This window comes from Poromitra crassiceps (assembly GCF_964638095.1).
Source record: "Poromitra crassiceps genome assembly, chromosome: 1".
Lineage (NCBI taxonomy): Eukaryota > Metazoa > Chordata > Actinopteri > Beryciformes > Melamphaidae > Poromitra > Poromitra crassiceps.
In genome coordinates, this window is record NC_139623.1 from 97,361,034 (window position 1) to 97,383,443 (window position 22,410).

At 43.7% G+C, this 22,410-nt stretch overlaps 1 protein-coding gene across 1 annotated transcript; it reads right to left on the bottom strand.

Moving 5' to 3' along the window:
* Positions 1 to 252: 252 nt before the first annotated feature.
* On the bottom strand, positions 253 to 21,953 carry cdc23 (CDC23 (cell division cycle 23, yeast, homolog); the record flags this gene model as incomplete). Its single annotated transcript, XM_083641945.1, has 16 exons — positions 253 to 876; positions 8,631 to 8,750; positions 9,006 to 9,084; positions 9,333 to 9,394; positions 9,510 to 9,585; positions 9,677 to 9,796; positions 9,962 to 10,115; positions 11,098 to 11,179; positions 11,848 to 11,945; positions 12,040 to 12,217; positions 15,460 to 15,592; positions 17,466 to 17,571; positions 17,674 to 17,716; positions 17,852 to 17,989; positions 20,221 to 20,293; positions 21,841 to 21,953. The coding sequence occupies 16 exons, from the start codon at positions 21,951 to 21,953 to the stop codon at positions 724 to 726; spliced, it is 1,728 nt and encodes a 575-aa protein (XP_083498071.1). The 3' UTR covers positions 253 to 723.
* Between the last annotated feature and the right edge of the window lie 457 nt (positions 21,954 to 22,410).

Consider the following 22,410-nt stretch of genomic DNA (forward strand, 5'->3'; position numbering starts at 1 on the left):
TTTGTCACCTTTGGAATTGTGCATGTTTGTCAACTATACCGTTCTTGATCTTCAGATCTGTTGTAATTACGTGATTGTTCTGAAATAAAACCTACGTAAATGTTGCTTTGACTGGTTGAATTCTTGGGGCAGTGTCTTAAAAAATCTTTATTCACATTTTCAAATTGAATGACTTGACTAATGGTTTCACTGTACCTGCCAACATTATTCAATTCAAAGCAGTGTTTTCATGCACGACACAAGAGATTAATATTTACATTTATTAATACAAATATGAATGAATATTCTTCAAAAGCTCATCCAGTAACCACCTCATAACAGCTCCAGGTATCATGTCCATTGTGACTACTACTGTAGATATATCCAGATCTAGACTGTGTGTAAATCAGCTAGAGACTGAGATAAGGTTTCAGATCCCTCCCCCCCAAAAAACAACACACTTGTAGCAGAGAACCTTTACAATCCACAAAGAAAATGACAAGGATTGCAAATTTCATACACTATTGAAACTTGAATGTAATCCAACTCGGCAAGTAAATCCTTGAAACATTGTCTTGGTGTGCAAGGTTTGCCAAACCTCCATACAAAGAGAAAAAGTCAAATTGCCTTGCAATTTTTTGTTTTAACGCGTTGCAAAAGAATAAATGAAGCATTTTTGGTCACATGAACCACAAAAACACTCCATTAAGGCCAGTTGAGTAGGAGGGTGAGTCGACGAGTGGGTCAGGGTGTAAAGGAGGACAGGTTCAGGGGAGAAACCCTCCTGACAGGAGTGTTGTTGTTGGAGAGCGGAGCAAACAGTTCTGACGATGGCGTCTCCATCTGATCTCTGACCTGAGAGATCTGTCTCAACAGAGCCTTGCCCTCCTCACGAGCCTAAAGACAGAGAGACAGGCCAGTTAGGGTCCAACTGCTGCTGAGTGCAACTGAGTGATGTTGCGTCTGACACAAAGCTCCGAAGTTACAGAGTAGATTTGAACATTTGTTTGATAGGTAGCTGAGATAACCCTATGTGAAAATGTGTTCTTAAATGTGCCTGTAATTCTTGACACTAAAATAATCTGGAAAATGTAGGTATTGTTATTTATAGGGTAATATGCATTGATTTTCTTTTTCTGCGAGAAATGTAGTTTAGGAAACTACAAGCTACGCAGAAAAAGTAGTTCAAACTACTTTGTAAAAAAAAAACTTTCAATTGAATGTACATGTGTGATAGCCTATATGAAATAAAAGATAATAGCCTACAAAAAAGCATAATGCCAGCAAAGATGTGTAGTCGCAGACTGTAGTTCAATCATGGAAGACCAAATAAGGCATTAATAGAGCACCCCATGCTGTCATAACCCTCAGCCCAAATGACGTCACTAAATGACGTCTCCATCTCCGACGTCACCTTCTCCATGACGTCCCAAATGACATCAGTTATGACATCATAAATGACATCATAAATGACATCAGTTATGACATCATAAATGCCCTTCTCCCAAATGACATCAGTTATGACATCATAAATGACATCAGTTATGACATCATAAATGCCCTTCTCCTGGTACTATATAAAGCCCCCATCACCACAGCTTAAATCACACTTGTGCAGTCATCACTCACCTTGTGTCAGCATCACGCATTCATCCAGCATCTCCAGAGCAAAAAGCTTCATTCAGTCCATCATCATGTCTGAGTCTGAAGACGAGCAGCAAAGGGTCAACCCCGCCTGGACGCCTTCCTCCAGAGCACGATCAACGCCCCGACCAGCCCCGGGCAAATCTCCAATCCCCAGGCTTCATCTTCGGCGTCACAAGGGGCGCTCCTCTCACCAGGGGCCGCAGCCGCAAAAAGAGATCCAGTGCCACGGAGGTCCAAGTCGTCTCGCCCGGATCTCAGTCCGCGTAGCACTCCGGAGGCCGTGGCCGCGGCAAAAGAGCCCAGAAGTCCACCTCCCCCGGATCTCAGTCCGCACAGCACTCCGGAGGCCGTGGCCGCAGCAAAAGAGCCCAGAAGTCCACCTCCAAGAAAGGCCCAGCGAAGCGCACCACGACCGCCGGCTCCTCGGCGGACGCGCCAAGGCTCCAGCCCCTCCAGGCCTCCAAGATCCCCTGATCGCAACGATGTCTTCACTGGTCGGGTCCCTCATCGACATCGATGCCCGGCCGAGGACGCTCCCCACGGCAGCAGCCCAAACAGCCCTGCCCCAGGTTTCAGGTCGTATCCCCCCTTTTCAGCCGGCGTCTCTTCCGGCGGCCGCACTCATTGCAGGCCGGGTGCCAATCCCCGAGCAACTCTGCCCTGTTGCATACGGCCGCTTCCCTCTCCCGCGTCCGGTCGGGTATTATCAAACATGCATTTAGTCCCTGGTTTCAGTCAACGTTGCGGCATTGCTGCTGCACTCATTTCAGGCCGGGTGCCAATCCCTTAGCATACGGCATACGGCATACGGCCGCTTCCCTCTCCCGTGTCCATTCGGGTTTTAACAACATGCCTCTAGTCCCAGTTTCCAGTCAACCTTTTCTTTTTCATAGCATGGTTCCTCTCTTACGCATCCAATCCATCGATCCAATCCCAGTCATTTAGATAAAGTATAACCCTTGTAAACTTTTCCGGCCATGCTGAGTAGCGCGCTAGCTACCTGGCTGGCCACCGGCCTTCCATGCTATACTGCGCATGCGCGTGGCTGGTCTAGCGTTGCCAAAGATGCGCATTGCAAATGCAAGATGCAACACTATCGTCTCCCGTCGCATGCTTCAGGCAAAATGGCGATAATCATCAGTTCTGCTGTTGCCGTCCTTCAAAATATAAGAAAATGTATAGCTCAGCGCTAGAGCGGACTGGCTTGAAGGTGGGAAAGCGGGGTTCGAATCCCGTGTGCGCGCTGATATTTTAATTTAAGATCCTGGTGAAATATGGTCTAAATCTGAAAGTTCAATAAACGTCTGCAAATAGTGGGTGAAAAAACTTTCACTTTCAAATTTAAACGTCTTTTCAACCGAAAAATGCTCGCGGGTGGTTCTGGCTTCAGCATATGCTTGAATTAAGTTTTTTTTTGGGGGGTATTCTAGAGGTGAATGGTTGCAGAAAAGAGGCACCATGAGTTCCCTACTTTCTCCCAGTAGGGAATCGATCTTCCTCTACGAGATTTACTCTGGTATTGCAAATGCATACGAAGCTTCAGTCTCGATCATAAACAAAAGGTGCTCCTCCCAGTCCACCACGGCTTTAATGTGCAGTGCAGCATCACCCGGCTTTCCGTTATGCATAACTCGTCAGGTCAGCAGAGCTCATTCCCCGGTCACGGCGCAGTAGATTCAGCAGAGCACATCCCTGGTCACAGCACAGTGGCTACAGCAGAGCATATCCCGGCAGCGTTGCCAGACGTACGATAATCATCGTACCTGTACGATAATTTTGACCTCTGTACGATGTACGATCAATAATCCCCAAATCCCCCAAACGTACGAGAATCTCATCATTTCGTGACACTTAGACGAATCCTACGTCTATCACTCTATCTGTTTATACAATCATCTCTTCAAACAAACATATTTGCAGCTAATACGTGCAGGGTGTTTTGTTGTTGTTGCAACGCAGGCTGAGACCACAGTGTCGAAAAATCATGCCAAGTCCAAAAAGTAGCCTGTGATCAGCGCAGCCCCCCGACATAGGCGCGCCGAAGGCACGCGCGCTGGGGAGGGGGCGTACGATAATTTCACTCCAAAAACGATAATTTTGACCCTCTGGTACGATAATTCAACATTTGCCATCTGGCAACACTGTATCCCGGTCACAGCAGTGGCTCAGCAGAGCATATCCCTGGGCACAGCTCAGCGGCTTCAGCAGAGCTCCTCCCCGGTCACAGCACAGTGGCTTCAGCAAAGCATATCCCTGGTCACAGCACAGTGGTTTCAGCAGAGCTCCTCCCTGGTCACAGCACAGTGGCTTCAGCAAAGCATATCCCCGGTCACAGCACAGTGGCTTCAGCAGAGCTCCTCCCTGGTCACAGCACAGTGGCTCCAGCAAAGCATATAGCCGGGCACAGCACAGTGGCTTCAGCAAAAGTATACCCCCTGGGCACACCTCTTAGAAAATTGGAACGGAATCTCATTTTTCTACGACGAAATCGTCTCGTCTGCCGACGACTTAAAACTTTCTACAGATGCAGCACATTCACTGCTCCCCCTCCCGCTGGACGTCAAAACTAATCAAAAAGGTCATGGCACGAAAACCGCGTGTCTCCACAGCCAGTCTCTGCCTCAACTGAACTAAGTCCACCGTACAACAGCTCAGCCGAGGGTGCGGGTGCAACTCCCCCGAAGTGACAGTACACGACTGTCAAAACAAATGAAAAAGGCCCATAATAGACATACTGTAGACACGCAACTTAAAGTCAAATCCAAGGGGAAAACGTACTTATTAACAATGGTCAGCCCACCTTTAATATTCCAAATGTCAAAATGCACAAATCAGAACGTGCATCTATTAGGAATAGAACGGATAGATAGGAAAACTATGAGAAAAATATCAAGCCTATCTTTGCCTCATACAATTTGGGATAAAGTAAGTGCACAACTAAAGAATATAACATTATGTCTACTCATTTTTAGACATTTTCATGCCATAATAATATAATGCTAAAGGTTAAATATTGCATCTTTAAGCCATTGCTGGCTATGCTCATGCAGGTTGTTGCGACCTTGGTCATTACTGACCTTAAAAAATGCAGGTCATCGCTGACCTTTTTCTTTTGGGGGGGGTGGTCCCCTCCCGGGGGGGTCCTCCCTTCAACAACTATTGCTTAACCTCAGTCAGCCCACGTCCTGACAATTTGCACAACCCATCATCCCTGCATTCTGCTTAAACATCAGTCAGCCCATGTCCTGACAAGTCAGCCCCCGTCCTGACAATTTGCTCAACCCATTATCTCTGCATTCTGCTTAAACCTGTCAGCCCACGTCCCGAGAAGTCAGTCCACATCCTGACAACTTGCTCAACCCATTATCCCTGCATCCTGCTTAAACTTCAGTCAGCCCACGTCCTGACAAGTCAGCCAATGTCCCGACAATCTGCATAACCCATCATTCCGGCATTTGCATAAACCTCAATCAGCCCTTGGCCCCCTTTTCCTCATCTGTCCCCATCATCACATGACAGGATCCTGGTTCATCCTTCACTTCAAGACCACACTCCAGAAATGCAACATCCCTGCAGAGAACTATTCCAGTCACTCCTTCAGGATCGGAGCAGCCACATCAGCAGCCATGCAGGGGGCGTCCTCCACCTCCCTTCAACAACTGGGGCGCTGGTCCTCATCCGCCTATGCATCTTTCATTCGACCAGAGCAAGACACCATATTATCAGCCCAAAGATCCCTCCTTCCATGACTAAAGAGGCAACAAGCACTTCGTTGGTGGTGATCAAACTCTCCTTTTCCTCATCAATGCGCCCATGCCCGGGCTATCCACACCCACGCCCTTGCAACCCCGCTTTGCCTTAAAAAACCCCGGTCAGCCCCTCATCTCCCGACATGCCTAAATTCTCCCCCCGTCAGCCCACGACCTGACTAAAGCATACCCCAGGCGAGCTCCATGACCCCCGTTTTCACTCTCCCAGTTCCCGAAATAACTTTAAATTCCTTTGGGGGATGTCCTATCTCATACAGCACTGACGCCCCTCTCTCATAAGCAAGAGGAGCGTCACATCATGGAGTCATACGCCATACTCAAACTGTCTATTCTGATTCAATAAAGTTTGTTAAAATTATATTACGAGTCTCTCATGATTGAAGTGTAGTCGCAGACTGTAGTTCAATCATGGAAGACCAAATAAGGCATTAATAGAGCACCCCATGCTGTCATAACCCTCAGCCCAAATGACGTCACTAAATGACGTCTCCATCTCCGACGTCACCTTCTCCATGACGTCCCAAATGACATCAGTTATGACATCATAAATGACATCATAAATGACATCAGTTATGACATCATAAATGCCCTTCTCCCAAATGACATCAGTTATGACATCATAAATGACATGGGGGGTGGTCCCCTCCCGGGGGGGTCCTCCCTTCAACAACTGGGCTGCTGTCCTCATCAGCCATGCGTCCTACATCCATCCAGAGCAAGCTGCTATATCATCAGCCCAAAGATGCCTCCTTCCATGATTGGTAGGAAGTATTAATGCATTTCGTTGGTGGCGGTCTTCTCTCCCAATCCCCGTTTGGTGCCCATGCCCGGGCAATTTGCATATAACCCCATAAGTGTCCTTGCCATTGCTTAACCTCAGTCAGCCCACGTCCTGACAATTTGCACAACCCATCATCCCTGCATTCTGCTTAAACATCAGTCAGCCCATGTCCTGACAAGTCAGCCCCCGTCCTGACAATTTGCTCAACCCATTATCTCTGCATTCTGCTTAAACCTGTCAGCCCACGTCCCGAGAAGTCAGTCCACATCCTGACAACTTGCTCAACCCATTATCCCTGCATCCTGCTTAAACTTCAGTCAGCCCACGTCCTGACAAGTCAGCCAATGTCCCGACGATCTGCATAACCCATCATTCCGGCATTTGCATAAACCTCAATCAGCCCTTGGCCCCCTTTTCCTCATCTCTCCCCATCATCACATGACAGGATCCTGGTTCATCCTTCACTTCAAGACCACACTCCAGAAATGCAACATCCCTGCAGAGAACTATTCCAGTCACTCCTTCAGGATCGGAGCAGCCACATCAGCAGCCATGCAGGGGGCGTCCTCCGCCTCCCTTCAACAACTGGGGCGCTGGTCCTCATCCGCCTATGCATCTTTCATTCGACCAGAGCAAGACACCATATAATCAGCCCAAAGATCCCTCCTTCCATGACTAAAGAGGCAACAAGCACTTCGTTGGTGGTGATCAAACTCTCCTTTTCCTCATCAATGCGCCCATGCCCGGGCTATCCACATCCACGCCCTTGCAACCCCGCTTTGCCTTAAAAAACCCCGGTCAGCCCCTCATCTCCCGACATGCCTAAATTCTCCCCCCGTCAGCCCACGACCTGACTAAAGCATACCCCAGGCGAGCTCCATGACCCCCGTTTTCACTCTCCCAGTTCCTGAAATAACTTTAAATTCCTTTGGGGGATGTCCTATCTCATACAGCACTGACGCCCCTCTCTCATAAGCAAGAGGAGCGTCACATCATGGAGTCATACGCCATACTCAAACTGTCTATTCTGATTCAATAAAGTTTGTTAAAATTATATTACGAGTCTCTCATGATTGAAGTGTAGTCGCAGACTGTAGTTCAATCATGGAAGACCAAATAAGGCATTAATAGAGCACCCCATGCTGTCATAACCCTCAGCCCAAATGACGTCACTAAATGACGTCTCCATCTCCGACGTCCCCTTCTCCATGACGTCCCAAATGACATCAGTTATGACATCATAAATGACATCATAAATGACATCAGTTATGACATCATAAATGCCCTTCTCCCAAATGACATCAGTTGTGACATCATAAATGACATCAGTTATGACATCATAAATGCCCTTCTCCTGGTACTATATAAAGCCCCCATCACCACAGCTTAAATCACACTTGTGCAGTCATCACTCACCTTGTGTCAGCATCACGCATTCATCCAGCATCTCCAGAGCAAAAAGCTTCATCCCACCACCTCCCCAGATCACCACCAATGTCATGACTCCTGTTGGAAACAAATCCCCTTAGGGGGGATGTCCTATCTCATACAGCACTGACGCCCCTCTCTCATAAGCAAGAGGAGCGTCACATCGGGGGATGTCCTATCTCATACAGCACTGACGCCCCTCTCTCATAAGCAAGAGGAGCGTCACATCATGGAGTCATACGCCATACTCAAACTGTCTATTCTGATTCAATAAAGTTTGTTAAAATTATATTACGAGTCTCTCATGATTGAAATGCCTTTCAATTGAGTTTATTGACACCAAATACATTCAATGTTATACTTTTGTTGTAAACAAATCTGGGTTCTTCTGGGTTTTGTTTTATCAGACAAATAACATGTAAAGAGTGACTAGGATTGGTTAAGGTTAGGGTAAGAATATCAAGGCAAGCCAATCAGAGGCAGCGTTGGCTTTGTGTCAAGAAGTACAGTAACGTTAGTGGGATCCTCACTGCCTTCACGGTCTATGCTGCCTTCAAAGCAATCAGGGTGAAAGAAAAAGAGGCAGGCTGTCAAAGGGGGTTCTGGTTAAACAGTTATGGTAAAATAAAATAAATATGTATATTCTTTTAATTTTATTCCCCAAAATTGTAGTTTGAGTAGTTAAACTACACAAAAATGACCATCAAAGTAGTTTAACTACTTGGCTCACTACGCAAATATGAATGTAGTTGAACTACCACCAAGCTACTGCAAAATGTAGTTAAACTATGTAGTTCAACAACATGTAGTTCACTACTCCCCAACACTGCTTGTTCATGCCCTTGAACTGCACAGTGTGATATCAAACAATACTCAAATAATATTCCTTAAAATGAGCTTTTAAATCAAATTAACTTAACAATTTACACAACAGCATTGTGTATCACAATATCCTATCATTACAATACGATTCCACTGAAAGATGATGAACAATACCAGTGCAGAGGTTATGCAGGCGTACTTACATCATTGTAGTCACAGCTGCGTTGAGCGCAGAGTGCTGCCTCGTCGTACAGCTTGTTCTTGAAGTAGTGCTGACCCAGGTAGCGCAGGGCTGTGCTCACCTCTGCATGCTCCAGCTGCTCCTGTTGTGGCCAAACATTTAACTGAGAATAAAGTTATGTTCAAAACTGATACCTACCAAAAAGTTAGTCATGAATTAGCCATTCTGAGACCTTTGCTTGCAAATCCACAACAATCTTTTAGGATGCACATCTTGACATCTCGATCCATGAACATTTTCCCAAAGTAAATGCCATTAAACTTACAAACCAATACCAACAGGTTAATTTCACTTTAACTACATGCAAATGTTGACAGACACACACTTCATCGCTCACCCCACAAGAGAAAATGTCTTGGATGTAAATGATGTAACACTGGGCAGCATCATCCGACTCATTCAGCTGTTCATGGAGCCTGTCAAACAGTTAGGCTATAGATGAGGACGAATAAGCAAAATATCTTCAAAGTAAATAGTCTTTGGTTACATGTAAGGCGAAACACAGAACTGTGGTTGCTTGACATCTATGCTGGAGACTTACTTTGCCAAAAGTTCAATGGACAAACCAAAGAGGATCCTGGAGCACACGATTCACTGGGAAATTGCTTTATTCAATGACTAACGTTTCAACGCCTACTGCGTCTTCATCAGAGTCAAAACTTACTTTGCCAGTTTGAGTAGAGCCATTTTCTCAACGTCTCCCACAGAGTACGCCCTCCAGTAACACTAGGCAAAAAGAACATCATGGACCAGTCAAATGAACAATCAAACCAAACCAAGACCTCAGTGAGGTGAATATGGAAACCTGGGACAGGACACAGTTCTAATATTGCTTACGTACCTTCTTGGCCTCTACTTGTTGCGACAGCTTTTCGTAGCTCTCACCCAGTGCAACCAACATGCGTGAGTCATTGGGCCTACAGAAATGCATTGTTGTACGTCAGAAACAACCATTCGCCATGAAAGTCCTTTTTTAATGAAGCCTTATTTTATGATCAAAACCCATACCTGAGCTGATGAGCCTTTCGATAGTAGTACAAACAGTAAAAGGGCATCTTGAGGATCTCGTAAGTCTGTCCTAGGCCATACCAGGCACGGTAGTCTCGCTTGTTCACTTCGATGGCATGTCTGATAGGATGAAAACAAGTACAAATATGAATACAGCTCATTTGCATCCCTGCTGTGAAAACCAAGGTGAGGAATGTGAATGAGTAACGCTCTCCCCTCCCTCAACTCCCACTGAGATATCTGGCAAAGATAAAAAAAAACTTTCTCCATTCTTGTTAGTCTGACCTGTAGGCCTGGATGGCAGCCGAAGTGTTCTTCATTTCCATGTATTCGTGGCCCATGAGGGTCCAGGCGCCCAGACAGCGAGGGTTAAGCTTCAGGGCCCGCTGGAAGTACAGAGCCGCCTTCTCATGCTGGGAGCGCAAGCTGTAATAGTTCCCTATGGATGAGACAGAGGAGAGCTTACACACGTTGCTCACCAGCACTTGTGCAGGAAAGAGCTTGTTTACTAGTCAGCGTTGTTGGAGTTCAAAATAATCGTAATTTGTACTGTGCATTATAGGAAACTAAAAACAAGGCAAGTTAGAAAAAACTGACATTTGAAAGAAAGATAAAAACACAAAAATAATGCAGTCAATTCAATAGAAACAATTTCTGCAAGCAAGTTTGTGAAATGTATTCTAAGAGGAAATTACACAGCTGCAGTATTTCCTCATTCCTCATTATATACTATATTATATGTAATCCTTTCCTACACTGTTCACCTGATATGGATGTAAATGCCCTCAAATTAAAGATGGAAGTCTGCAGTTAAAGCACATTTGTTTAATTTCCAGTCCATTGTCGTGGTGTACAGAGCCAAAATGAGACGTCGTCGGACTGTAAACAATGACGGAAGCAGAAGTATTTTCGGAAACCCCAAAATATCCTGTCCCAGAGTCTTATTAGTCGTCAGCCTGATAAGACTCTGGGTTCCCAGATTGATGTCAAGCTAACTGGGATCCATTTAAAGGGAATTCATGCATTCATTTCCTCGTTACATAAGACCCAAGAGGTTGTGGTGGCCAATGAAAAGAAGGCCAAGGACATTCAAGGCCAAAAATGTTTACATTTTAATTTGATGATGAGTATTGGTCATAGAAATGGCACTATATGTTATGGTAATTTAATTTAATTCACACACGAGAAAGTATGACATCTACAATAAAATAGAAAAAATATAGTTGAACATTTTAAGAAGGACAAAATTGATTTGGTATAGTTTTTCAATTCAATTAAATTCAAACTTTATTCAGGACACAGCTCAGAGGGGTCCATAGAACAACAAACACATAACATAGAATAGAAATATATATAAGAAAATAGAGATCTATAGAGAAACAGTTTAGCATTAATGTTAATCTCATTGGCTCAACACTTACCAATAACACAGCAGGTCTCCACTCTGTACTTGTCTATCTCCACCAGGTTGTGGGCCAAGTAGCTCAGCTCTGGCTTCATGCTCTGTGGAAGCAGAAAGGCAATGGTCAGCCTGGTTTCTTCAGGCTTGCTTATTGGTTCATACATGACAAGAGGGGCAATGTGTATGAGCCTAAAATCCAAGGGTAAGGTTGGGACTACATTTTTCACAAGGATTTGTGCTGAAAACGTTTGAAACCCCCTAATATGAATTATGGAACAAGCTAATATTCAAAGCTCAAGGTGGTGTAGCGCAGGGGTTCCCAACCTTTTTTGTGCCAAGGACCGGTAGATACATGGAAAAAAAAGTCGCGGACCGGTTGTCAATTTGAATGGTTTTAGTTACATATATATTTACTCACCAGGTTGCGACAAAGGGTAAATAACAGCCTTTTGTGTTGTACTGTATGTAGCCTATACAGTATTTATGTTTTTGTTTTAACTACAAACATAAATCAACGTCAACTTGAAACTATGTTTCAACTACCACACACAGCCTATAATATTATAGCCTATGTTTATTATTATTATTATTATTATTATTTATTTATTTTGGACCGGCTTGCGGCTCGGTACCAAATGCGTTGCGGCCCGGTACCGGTCCGGTGGTTGGGGACCACTGGTGTAGCGAACCCCTGTGTCTGCCCTGCTTGAGTGTCCTTGAGGAAGGCTTCAGTATCATATGACATTATACATTACGGTGGCGCACTCACTTTGACATAGAGCAAGTTGGAGAATGTGTCCATGTTCTCAATGCGATAAGGGTCCTGTTCCCTTAACTCATTGAACAGAGCCAAGGCTTGATCAATATCTGAAATTAACAGAGAAACACCACTGTCAGAAACAACCTGTCCCTATTAGTCTTCCTACAGTTCCCATCCGCCCAACAAGGTAAAAGATGAAACCTCTGATGTTGTGGTATGCCACGGCGATCTGTGAGATGATGTAGGTGCTCTTGGAGAAGCCGGCCTCGAGGAGACTCTGGTATTTCTGCAAAGCTTCTTTGATCATCTGCAGCTCTGTGTACATGTGGGCCATGAAGAAGTCTCGGATCCAGCAGTCTGGTAGAGAAAGGGACTTCAGCTGGGGAGGAAAGCCAAGAGACCGGAGTTGGTGGAATCAATTTAAATCAATCAAATGGAGCTTTTATTGTCCATTTCTTTGCATAGATTAGATAGCAACAAATATATATATATATATACCGTAAATTCCGGACTATAAGGCGCACCGGTGTATAAGCCGCACCTGCAAAGTTGACTGTTTTTTACATATATAAGTCGCACCGGACTATAAGCCGCGGGTGTTTTAATGGTATTTTTTTTTATTTTTTTTATTGTGTTTTAATGTTTAATTACCATATGTAAGGGTTCATGCACAGAGGGGATTGTCGGGAAAGAGATGGCTGTTTGAGGAAGCTCCCATTTATTAACATTTCAACAAAACAACATAACACAACACCACCTGTGTTGTTTTTTACAGTGCACACAGTGTCCGCGGTGTGGTGAAAAGAGGGCAAGAGAGGAAATTAAAACAGAAGTGGATTTATAGTTAGAAAGAGTGCTAAAAAAGAGAGATTTTTTTTTTTTTTTTTTGGAAAAAATCCATAGATAAGCCGCACCGTTATATAAGCCGCAGGGGCCAAAAAAGGCCAAAAAACGGGAAAAAAGGTGCGGCTTATAGTCCGGAATTTACGGTATATATATATATATATATGCCGCGGCTTTTCCCCCGTTTTTTGGCCCTGCGGCTTATATAACGGTGCGGCTTATCTATGGATTTTTTCAGAAAAAAAAAAAAAAATACAAATAAAATCTCTCTTTTTTAGCACTCTTTCTAACTATAAATCCACTTCTGTTTTAATTTCCTCTCTTGCCCTCTTTTCACCACACCGCGGACACTGTGTGCACTGTAAAAATAAACAAAGGTGGTGTTGTGTTATGTTGTTTTGTTGAAATGTTACGGTAATACGGTAAATGGGAGCTTCCTCAAACAGCCATCTCTTTCCCGACAATCCCCTCTGTGCGTGACCCCTTACATATGGTAATTACGGTAAGCAAACGGCCACTCGGCCAACAACTCCCTCCCCCGACTACCAGGAGAAAATCACAAACTTCGGCGAATTCACACAAAGGAAGATCAAGGAATATTCCATCGAACCGGAGCAGATCATAAATATGGATGAAGTGCCTTTGACGTTCGACCTGCCACTCACTCGGACTGTTAACAAGAAAGGTGAATCGTCGATCACATTGAGAACCACTGGGCACGAGAGAACGAATTTCACTTGTGTTCTGGCCTGCTCTGCATCTGGAGTAAAGCTGCCGCCAATGGTGATTTTTAAGCGGATTACGATGCCGAAAGAGAAAATTCCCAGTGGGATATGCCTCAGAGTCAACAAGAAAGGGTGGATGATGGAAAGTGTCATGAAGGAGTGGCTGGCTGAGTGCTACGTCAAGCGCCCTGGAGGATTCTTTCACCAAAAAAAAGCTTTGCTCGTTCTCGACAGCATGAGGGCTCATATAACAGATTCCGTGAAAGCAGCCATCAAGACCACAAACTCCATTCGGGTTCCGAAAGGCTGGACTGCTGCGTGATGATGACGCCGGCACAGCTGGGCGCCTTCAGAGGCTGTTCGATTCCGACACCGACAGTGACGAAGAGGAGTTCCTTGGTTTTGAGAGTGACAACGAAGGAGAGAGGAGAGTGGTTGACGAAGCCACCCTGAACCTGTTTGTTTCCGACACTGAAGTTGAGGACTTTGCTGGTTTCAGTACGGAGGAAGAAGAGGAAGACGAGGATTAGTGACTTGACTTTGACTCTGACTCTGTTTTTGACGCTGCACCTTCACCTAAAAGATGAAGACAAGGATTACGGTACCTGGTTTGATTGTTGACAGCACCTTTTGTTGAAATGTTAATAAATGGGAGCTTCCCCAAACAGCCATCTCTTTCCCGACATTCCTCTCTGTGCACAAACCCTTACATATGGTAATTAAACATCAAAACACCCGCGGCTTATAGTCCGGTGCGGCTTATATATGTAAAAAACAGTCAATTTTGCTGCTGCGGCTTATATACCGGTGCGCCTTATAGTCCGGAATTTACGGTATATAAAATATTGTTTCCTAACTGTGCATTCCCACCAAGGCGACGAGATTACATACAAAGTCAATACAAACACGCAAGTAGACTTGATTTTGCCCCGGGAATGAGGTTACATTTGGCAACATGATTTAATTTGGTACATTGCTGTGCCTGCTCCTGCCATGGTACCCCACTGGCAGGTGCAGACACAGTGCTTTTCGGGATGTGCATGTTCACTGGGCCGAATGGGAGAACTGCTCTGCTTTAGGTTGCATAAAACATCCCACCTTTGGACGCGGGTGAATCCCTGTTCTGTCGGTTTGTCGTCTGACCTTTCGGAACGGTGCCAATGTTTTACTCTGAGACTTTTGTCTTATGACTTTTTTTTACTTTGACTTTTGTCAGCGGGTGCTAATATCAACTGTCATCGTGCATCTTTTTATACCTCGTTGCTCATATCACTCCCTATTATACACACTCTGGACTTTCTATTAGCTATGCATCTGCACAAACAAAGAATATTGAGGTTTCTTTATCCACACGTTGTATTGCGCCACCCTTTTTTGTGTGCTTGTGGGCCCACATTGATGTCGCAGAAGTCTGGGGGCCCTGGACGTGGAGCACCGCCCTATTATATTAGTGAGATTGTAATTGCTTGAGTGGCATCATTGGTGAGGTCATCTCTGATGGCGTCACTGATAATGTCACTTACTGATGACATCAAGGTTGCTTGAGTGACTTCAGTGATGTCATCAATTCTGACTTTGATCTCAGGACTCTGACTTTACTCTCTCCTGGGATTGGCCCCGAAATCTAGGGACCCCAGATGCGGAACGCCGCACTATATAGTAAAAACCTATTGTAATTGTATGAGTGGCATCATTGGTGATGGCATCACTGATGACGTCACTCACTGTTGACATCACAGTTGTTTCAGTGATGTCATCAATTCTGTGCTGTAATTCTGTGCTGTGATGTAATAATGTGCTGGATGTGGGACAAAGCTTTGTTCTGTTGTTGTTTTTGGTTGTATATTTTTTGTTTGTCTGTTTGTTTTTCGTGCTCTGAAAATAATGAATAAATATTTGATAACAAAAAAAAGAGTAACAGTATGAATTTAAAGTAAACACATTCAGATAATGGAGTATGGGTTATAAAAGGGTAGAGTAGGCTTTGGTACAGAGGTCTATTGACACAATGCCAATTACCATTTCTGTATGGGATAAAAACAAAGATATCTACCATTTCTATATTGGTAACAAGGTTACAAAGCTCCAGCCAGGCTCCCCAGTGAAGAGGCAAGGCATGAGTCGCCTCCACAAACACATCCACCGCCTCCTTCAGTAGGTCCAGCTTTCGCAGCACCACTCCATACCTGTTTTGTCACACACACACACACACACACACAAAATCAATCAGTAGTATATAAATGGGAGCTACAGTAGGGCTCTGTCTGTCTGTCTGTCTGAGCTCTGTCTGTCCCACTGATGACATCATCAGTGATGTAATAAATGGCATCAGTGAATTACTCGCACACACGGCTATAGTTCAGTGATGATGTCACAGATGACATCAGTGACTGATGTCATCAGTGATGTCATACATAGGCATTTTTCTTTGCCCGACGCACCTGTCCTGAAAGATGTGCGGAGTTTCTCTTCAATACATAGGCATTGTGACATCATCAGTGATGTCATAAATTCACACACACAAGGCTAGTTCAGTGAAATGGAGCTAGGGCTCTGTCTGTCCCACTGATGACATCATCAGTGATGTCATAAATGACATCATCAGTGAATTAATGAACCTCATAAGATTACCAGTTCCCAGTTATAAAGGAATGCACGCTGTGTTTGTATGCGCAAAATGCCCAAGTTTTCTGCAAATGGAATGCTAACAAAACAGATGCGACGTCATTTAGCCTCAACGTCCCAGTTATTTTGCGATAAAGGAATGCGCCTCACACACAAGGCTATCGTTCAGTGATGATGTCACTGATGACATTATCAGTGATGTCATACATAGGCATTGTGATATCATCAGTGATGTCATAAATTCTCACACACACACAAGGCTATAGTTCAGTGATGATGTCACTGATGAAAGACTATAGTTCAGTGATGCCATGTCATCAGTGATGGTTACTCGAGCAAGTGTGATGTCACTGATGATGTCATAGGTGAAGTATATGCAATGTGGGCATTCTACTTTTCTCTCATTACTGATCACTCACTGACGTCATCAGTGATGCAAAGTTGAGCAATTGTGTGCTGAGTGATGTCACTCGAGCACTCCATGATGTGATCAGTGATGGTTACTGGAGCAATTGTGATGTCATCAGTGAGTGATGTCATCAGTGATGCGAAGTTGAGAAATTGTGTGAAGCCACGCAGCGGCCGAGCTGCGTATGCGAGCCTGTGCAGGGGACGAGCTGCAGAGCGGGCAAATCGAGCGAGCATAGCGTAGAAGATTTCTAGTTTCTCAAATGTTCACAGAACGGCAGTTATTTCCTCTTACACCACTCATTTAAAATGTTTCATTTCAGTCGAAAAGATTACATTTAGTCCATCTACCTCTATAGAACTTTACAAAAAAGTCACCCACTAACACCAGTCACTTTCCTACAAGAAAATGTCGATATATATCACGATATGGCTCATGTAGCAAAATTATTATATCCAGTTGAACTGAATGGTTGTTCACTGTCAAACAAAATAGAAATAGTCAAATAATATTCATAAAAAAATGTTTCATACTTTTTTTTATACATTTTGTGAGTACAATTTGCTTGTTGTCATCAATTTAGACAGCAAAATTGTGTCATGATATCCAAAAAATCACCATATCCTCACGAGATTCAATTGAAAGATGATAAACGATCATATTGAACTATCGCCCAGCCCTACGTGTAACACAATCACAGATGAAAAGTAGATCCATGTAACATGTGCTCATCCTTTGCCCTGGATCTCTCTTCAAGAATCACATTTCACAGCTTTCATTTATTCATATTGAAAGCTGTGGGGGGATCCTGAATCATTGTGGGGACATTGGATCCCCAAGGAGATTGGCTACTCCTGAACTTCTTTGGAGGTGTGCATGCTGAAAAGTGACAATGCTCTGCCAAAAAAGAAAACCCAGAAGGTGCAATTTGAACAGAGATTGTGAGGTCTCCTGAGTGATGAAAATCTGCAGAATATGAGAGGAGAGTGTGTGGAGTCATACAGGTGGAGTCATAAGGCTCTTACAGGTAGAGGGTGAACCCGTCCAGCTCTCCCGCACTGTGCTTCTTACTCAGCTCCACCCTCAGCTCTCGCAACGCTTCATTGCGCACCTGACCCTTCTCCAGAGGACCTACAACCATACAGCACAGGAACACAATGACTAAGTACAGCTGGAGGCCAAGGGAACCACATCCTTCTTTAGTCTAATTAATCCAAAATGACAGTTCCTCACCCAGGCTGTCCACGGTCTCATCATCCTTCTTTTTCTCTCCTGACTGAAGAGAGAAAAAAGGGGGGTGACTCTGTCATCAGTGTGGGATACTTTGAATATAGTTCACCAGTATTAAGACAGTCAAGCACCCTTGTTATGCAAATTGCAAGAGAGGAAAAAAGTAAAACATCAAACTCACCAGATAGCGAGAGTACATGTAGAGGAAATAGGCCTTCTGACTGCGACAGCCTCTCAGAAAGTAAGCAGCACGGTCATACTCTTTTAGGTCAAAGTAGGACTTGGCCAGTGCAAGGGCATCCAGGTCCTGGGCATCTTCCTATATGGGACAGAGAGAGAGACATGAAAGGCAGAAAAGATCAAAGAAGCTTATCTCTATGGTGAATTTGTGTTGTTTTGCGTGTTAGAAGTCACAGAAAGGCTGGTTGGTCTCCATCTTCTCATTGACAAATACAAACTTATTTTCAAAAATTATTAAATTAATGAGATTTTCTGAATACAATTCTCAAAATAGGTGAACTTATAAACAATAATACATAGTTATTTTCTTGGCCACAAACCTTATAAAAACCCAATTTTATCAGACCACGAAAAAGACCCCTTTAAAAAAAATTACATTGGTGTTCAGATGAAATTCACTTCTGTAATTTATCTACACAAACACAGTTTTGAATGTGACCACCAGGGGGCAACTGGACAGCTTTCCCTCCCTGAGCTGAGAAGAAAAAGATAGCAGAGGAGTGGGTCTTTCTTGTTGTAAACAAGTCGAAGTCAATAGTCGCGGGAAAATGGCCCCGGTGCGCGGTGATTCCTGGTAGACAATAGTCAGGTAGACAAAGGAGTCAGCAGGAAACAGGAGACTTCAGCGGGACTTGGGGCGAGAGTTGGATTCACAGACCCCGGATGAGGAAACCGATGCTGCCCGAAGCTGCACGAGGCAGCCCAGAGGAGACTAGACGGATTCACGTTCATTTATGGACAAGATATTATGAGGATATGAACCGCTACGTTGCAGAAAATACATTATTTACAGTGTGTACTACGTATGCCCCGTTTTCGCCCGTTTTGGCCAGTTCGGATTCTACTCGGACCTGAATATCTTCTATGGCGATCAGAATGAAACCAAAGTTCTCTGGGTGATTAATATTATAATACATCATATTTTAAGATGGAAATAAGGTCTGGGGTGTAAAAAAACAGAATTCTCCTTCAAGCTCTGAAAAAAATATGAATGTTTGCAATAAAACCTCACCTAGGCACATTACATTCACATCGCCACATCGACTTGGTCATATAAGGTTACTATCCGTGTTGTGAGGTACCAAGTGGTTAAAATGGTTCCTTACCCGTTTCCGACGTCGTATCGCAAATTCTGAGATATAATATTCCTCTTGCGGAAGCCAGCAGTATGTCCAGGTGTTAAAATGATATTCCTGTGTGAAACAAGTATTTAAAAGCAGTCTTTCGACATCCTGTGCCGAATTTAGTGCCAACAGGAACCTTGGGAGTTTGAGTATTCCATGACGTGTTTTGCTTCCCAGGTGTGCTGGATTTGATCACTGCGCCGCCGTATCCGTGTGACTGCAATGTTGTTTGCTTGCAAGCGGTGCACCGTGATAGTAATATCAAACACCCTCTGCTGTAAATTCAGAATAGGCTGTCGAAAGACTGCTTTTAAACAGTTGTTTCACACAGGAATATCATTTTAAACACCTTTAAACACATACTGCTGGCTTCCGTAAGAGGAATATTATATCTTCAAATCTGAGATACGACGTTGGAAACGCGTAAGGAATCCTTTTCCACTCTGTACCTCACATCACGGATAGTAACCTTATGTGACCCAGTCCCAGAGCCATTGATTGGCAATGGGCAACGGGAACGTAATGGGGCTAAACCTCACCATACACCCTCCAATAAACAGATCAACTGGATCATGTTAGATATCTCTTCCTCGGTCTGGATCATGTTAGATATCTCTTCCTCAGTCTGGATCATGTTAGATATCTCTTCCTCAGTCTGGATCATGTTAGATATCTCTTCCTCATTCTGGATCATGTTAGATATTTCTTCCTCAGTCTGGATCATGTTAGATATCTCTTCCTCAGTCTGGATCATGTTAGATATCTCTTCCTCATTCTGGATCATGTTAGATATTTCTTCCTCAGTCTAGATCATGTTAGATATCTCTTCCTCATTCTGGATCATGTTAGATATCTCTTCCTCAGTCTGGATCATGTTAGATATCTCTTCCTCAGTCTGGATCATGTTAGATATCTCTTCCTCAGTCTGGATCATGTTAGATATCTCTTCCTCAGTCTGGATCATGTTAGATATTTCTTCCTCAGTTGTCAGAGAAAACTAAACAAATATTAAATGAACAGGTAATTTTTTGTCTAAATGTTTATGGAAACACATTTCAGGTGCTTCACGGTGCAAGTGAACCCAGCCAGTCTTGTTTTCTAAATGGAAAACTGTCAGCAGGGGGGCACTTTAATAATGGAAAAACCATTGATAGCAAAATAGTCACTGGCCTCTCTGTGTACAAACCTCAGTAAAAGGAGGCGGTGGCGGTAATTCATCCTTGGGAAGAGGGTCCAAGGCAAAGGCCAGTTCTGATGCCCTAGAATAGAGACACAGGAAACATTTGACATTACCACACCAAGTCACTACTAGTTTCTAGTAGGAGTAACTATCTTACCTATGATAGCCACTTGCTGCTGATGATCATCATCATCATCATCAGTATATAAATAGGGATGGGTATCGTTTCATATTTTTCGATACCGGTGCTAAAACGATACTTCTAAAACGGTACCGGTGCCTAAACGGTGCCTGACACGGTACTTATATATTTAAACCTATTTTTTTATTTAAAGAGGCTGTAAAGAGGATTTCAAACGATAATGTTATGTGTTATGCCCTAGAATGTTAGTGAAGGTGCGTGCAGCGCCCGTTTCGGAGCACCGGAGGGCGGATATTTCACTCAGCAACTCGGGCATGGCACCTAAATCTGGGTTGCAATTCGGTACCGGTAGCATTGGTTGTAAAAGTACCGGTACCATTTCGGTACCCAACCCTATATCCCCACACGGCTCTGTGTGTCTGTCCCACTGTGACATCATCCGTGATGTCATAAGTCCCACTGTGACATCATCCATGATGTCATAAATCCCACTGTGACATCATCAGTGAGGTCATAAATCCCACTGTGACATCATCAGTGATGTCATAAATCCTACTGTGACATCATTTGTGATGTCATAAATCCCACTGTGACATCATCAGTGATGTCATAAATCCCTGATCCCACTGTGACATCATCAGTGATGTCATAAATCCCACTGATGACATCATCAGTGGGCCCGGGCCGCGAGCCCACTCAGCGGACGAGCCTAGGAATCGAGCACGCGAGATCCCTAAGGTTTTAAAAGCAAGTTAATCCACAATGGAGTTTTAGGAGGAGTTGCCTATATGGGTGGTTCTCAAAGTGGGTTCTGAGGACCACCAGGGGTCCTTGAGGGGGTTCCAGGGAGTCCCCAGCAAAAAGGGTCATACTGTAGTTTATTTTCTCTAGAATTCCAACCATATCGAACACAATTACACAAACGTATCTATGTGTGTATGTATGTATGTTGATATAGGTCCTATATCAACGTTTGAATATTGCATTTAGGAAAAGAGAAGAAGGTTGTGATGATCACAACTTAAAAGTTGTAATCAATCATAGCCTAACGTACTGTTATTTCTAAACAAAGACCAAGTCTCAAATGTTCAAGAACAAGCTACCTGAAGTAACGGTACTCTGAAGCAATCAAACAAGATTTAACCCATTTCACGCTCAAGGTTCATTCATACTACATCAGAACATCTGGATATCTCACTACCAAAACAGATCTATTGTAGGCACTCTTCTCTATTCAATAGAAATGACATTTATTTTAGATATACGGTCGTCATTGGGTATTTAACCACCGTCCTAACGGGAATATAAGGTACCGATTACAGTGTCTAAAGGACTGGAATATACAGTATTATCACTGAAAAGTGTACTACACTGCTGCTAGCCTAGCTAACTGACAGTGCTAACCGCAATGCTTAGCTAACGTTACTGCATGATAAAAATAGAGAGACACACAGTAACGTGAAATTAGTCACAGACAGTCTTACCACTTCACGCTATGTACAAGACCTCTCTCTTTACAAAGAGATATCACCGATATAAGTTGCTTTTTGATTTGTACCAAGTCCCCAAACTCACTACAGAGAGCCGCCATTTTCATATTTTACTAAGAAAGCTTGCGATTGGTGGGAGCGAGCGTTGTAGAGAGAAGTCCCGCCCACAACGTAGGACGTCACCTGACGACGTACTGACGTCACTATAGAGAGGCAAAGTGACCGCCTACTTCCTGCTTCAGCACTGTACCAGATAATTTCATCCGCCATTTATTTTCCCATATAAATTTCCTAAAATGCTTATAAAATAGGTTTATTTGTTCAAACCAAACGGTTCAGATATATTTAGAAACAGGAGAGACCACATAACATTTCACTCCGACCAAAACGTAAAAACAATTGCGGATTAAAAAAAATATTTTTTCGATGTCGTTTTTTAAAGTTTTGGTCAGAGTGAAATATTCTATGGTCTCTCCCGATTCTAAATATAGCTGAACCGTTTGGTTTGACGAAGTAAAACTATTTTTATAAGCATTTTACGAAATGGCTATGGGAAAATAAATG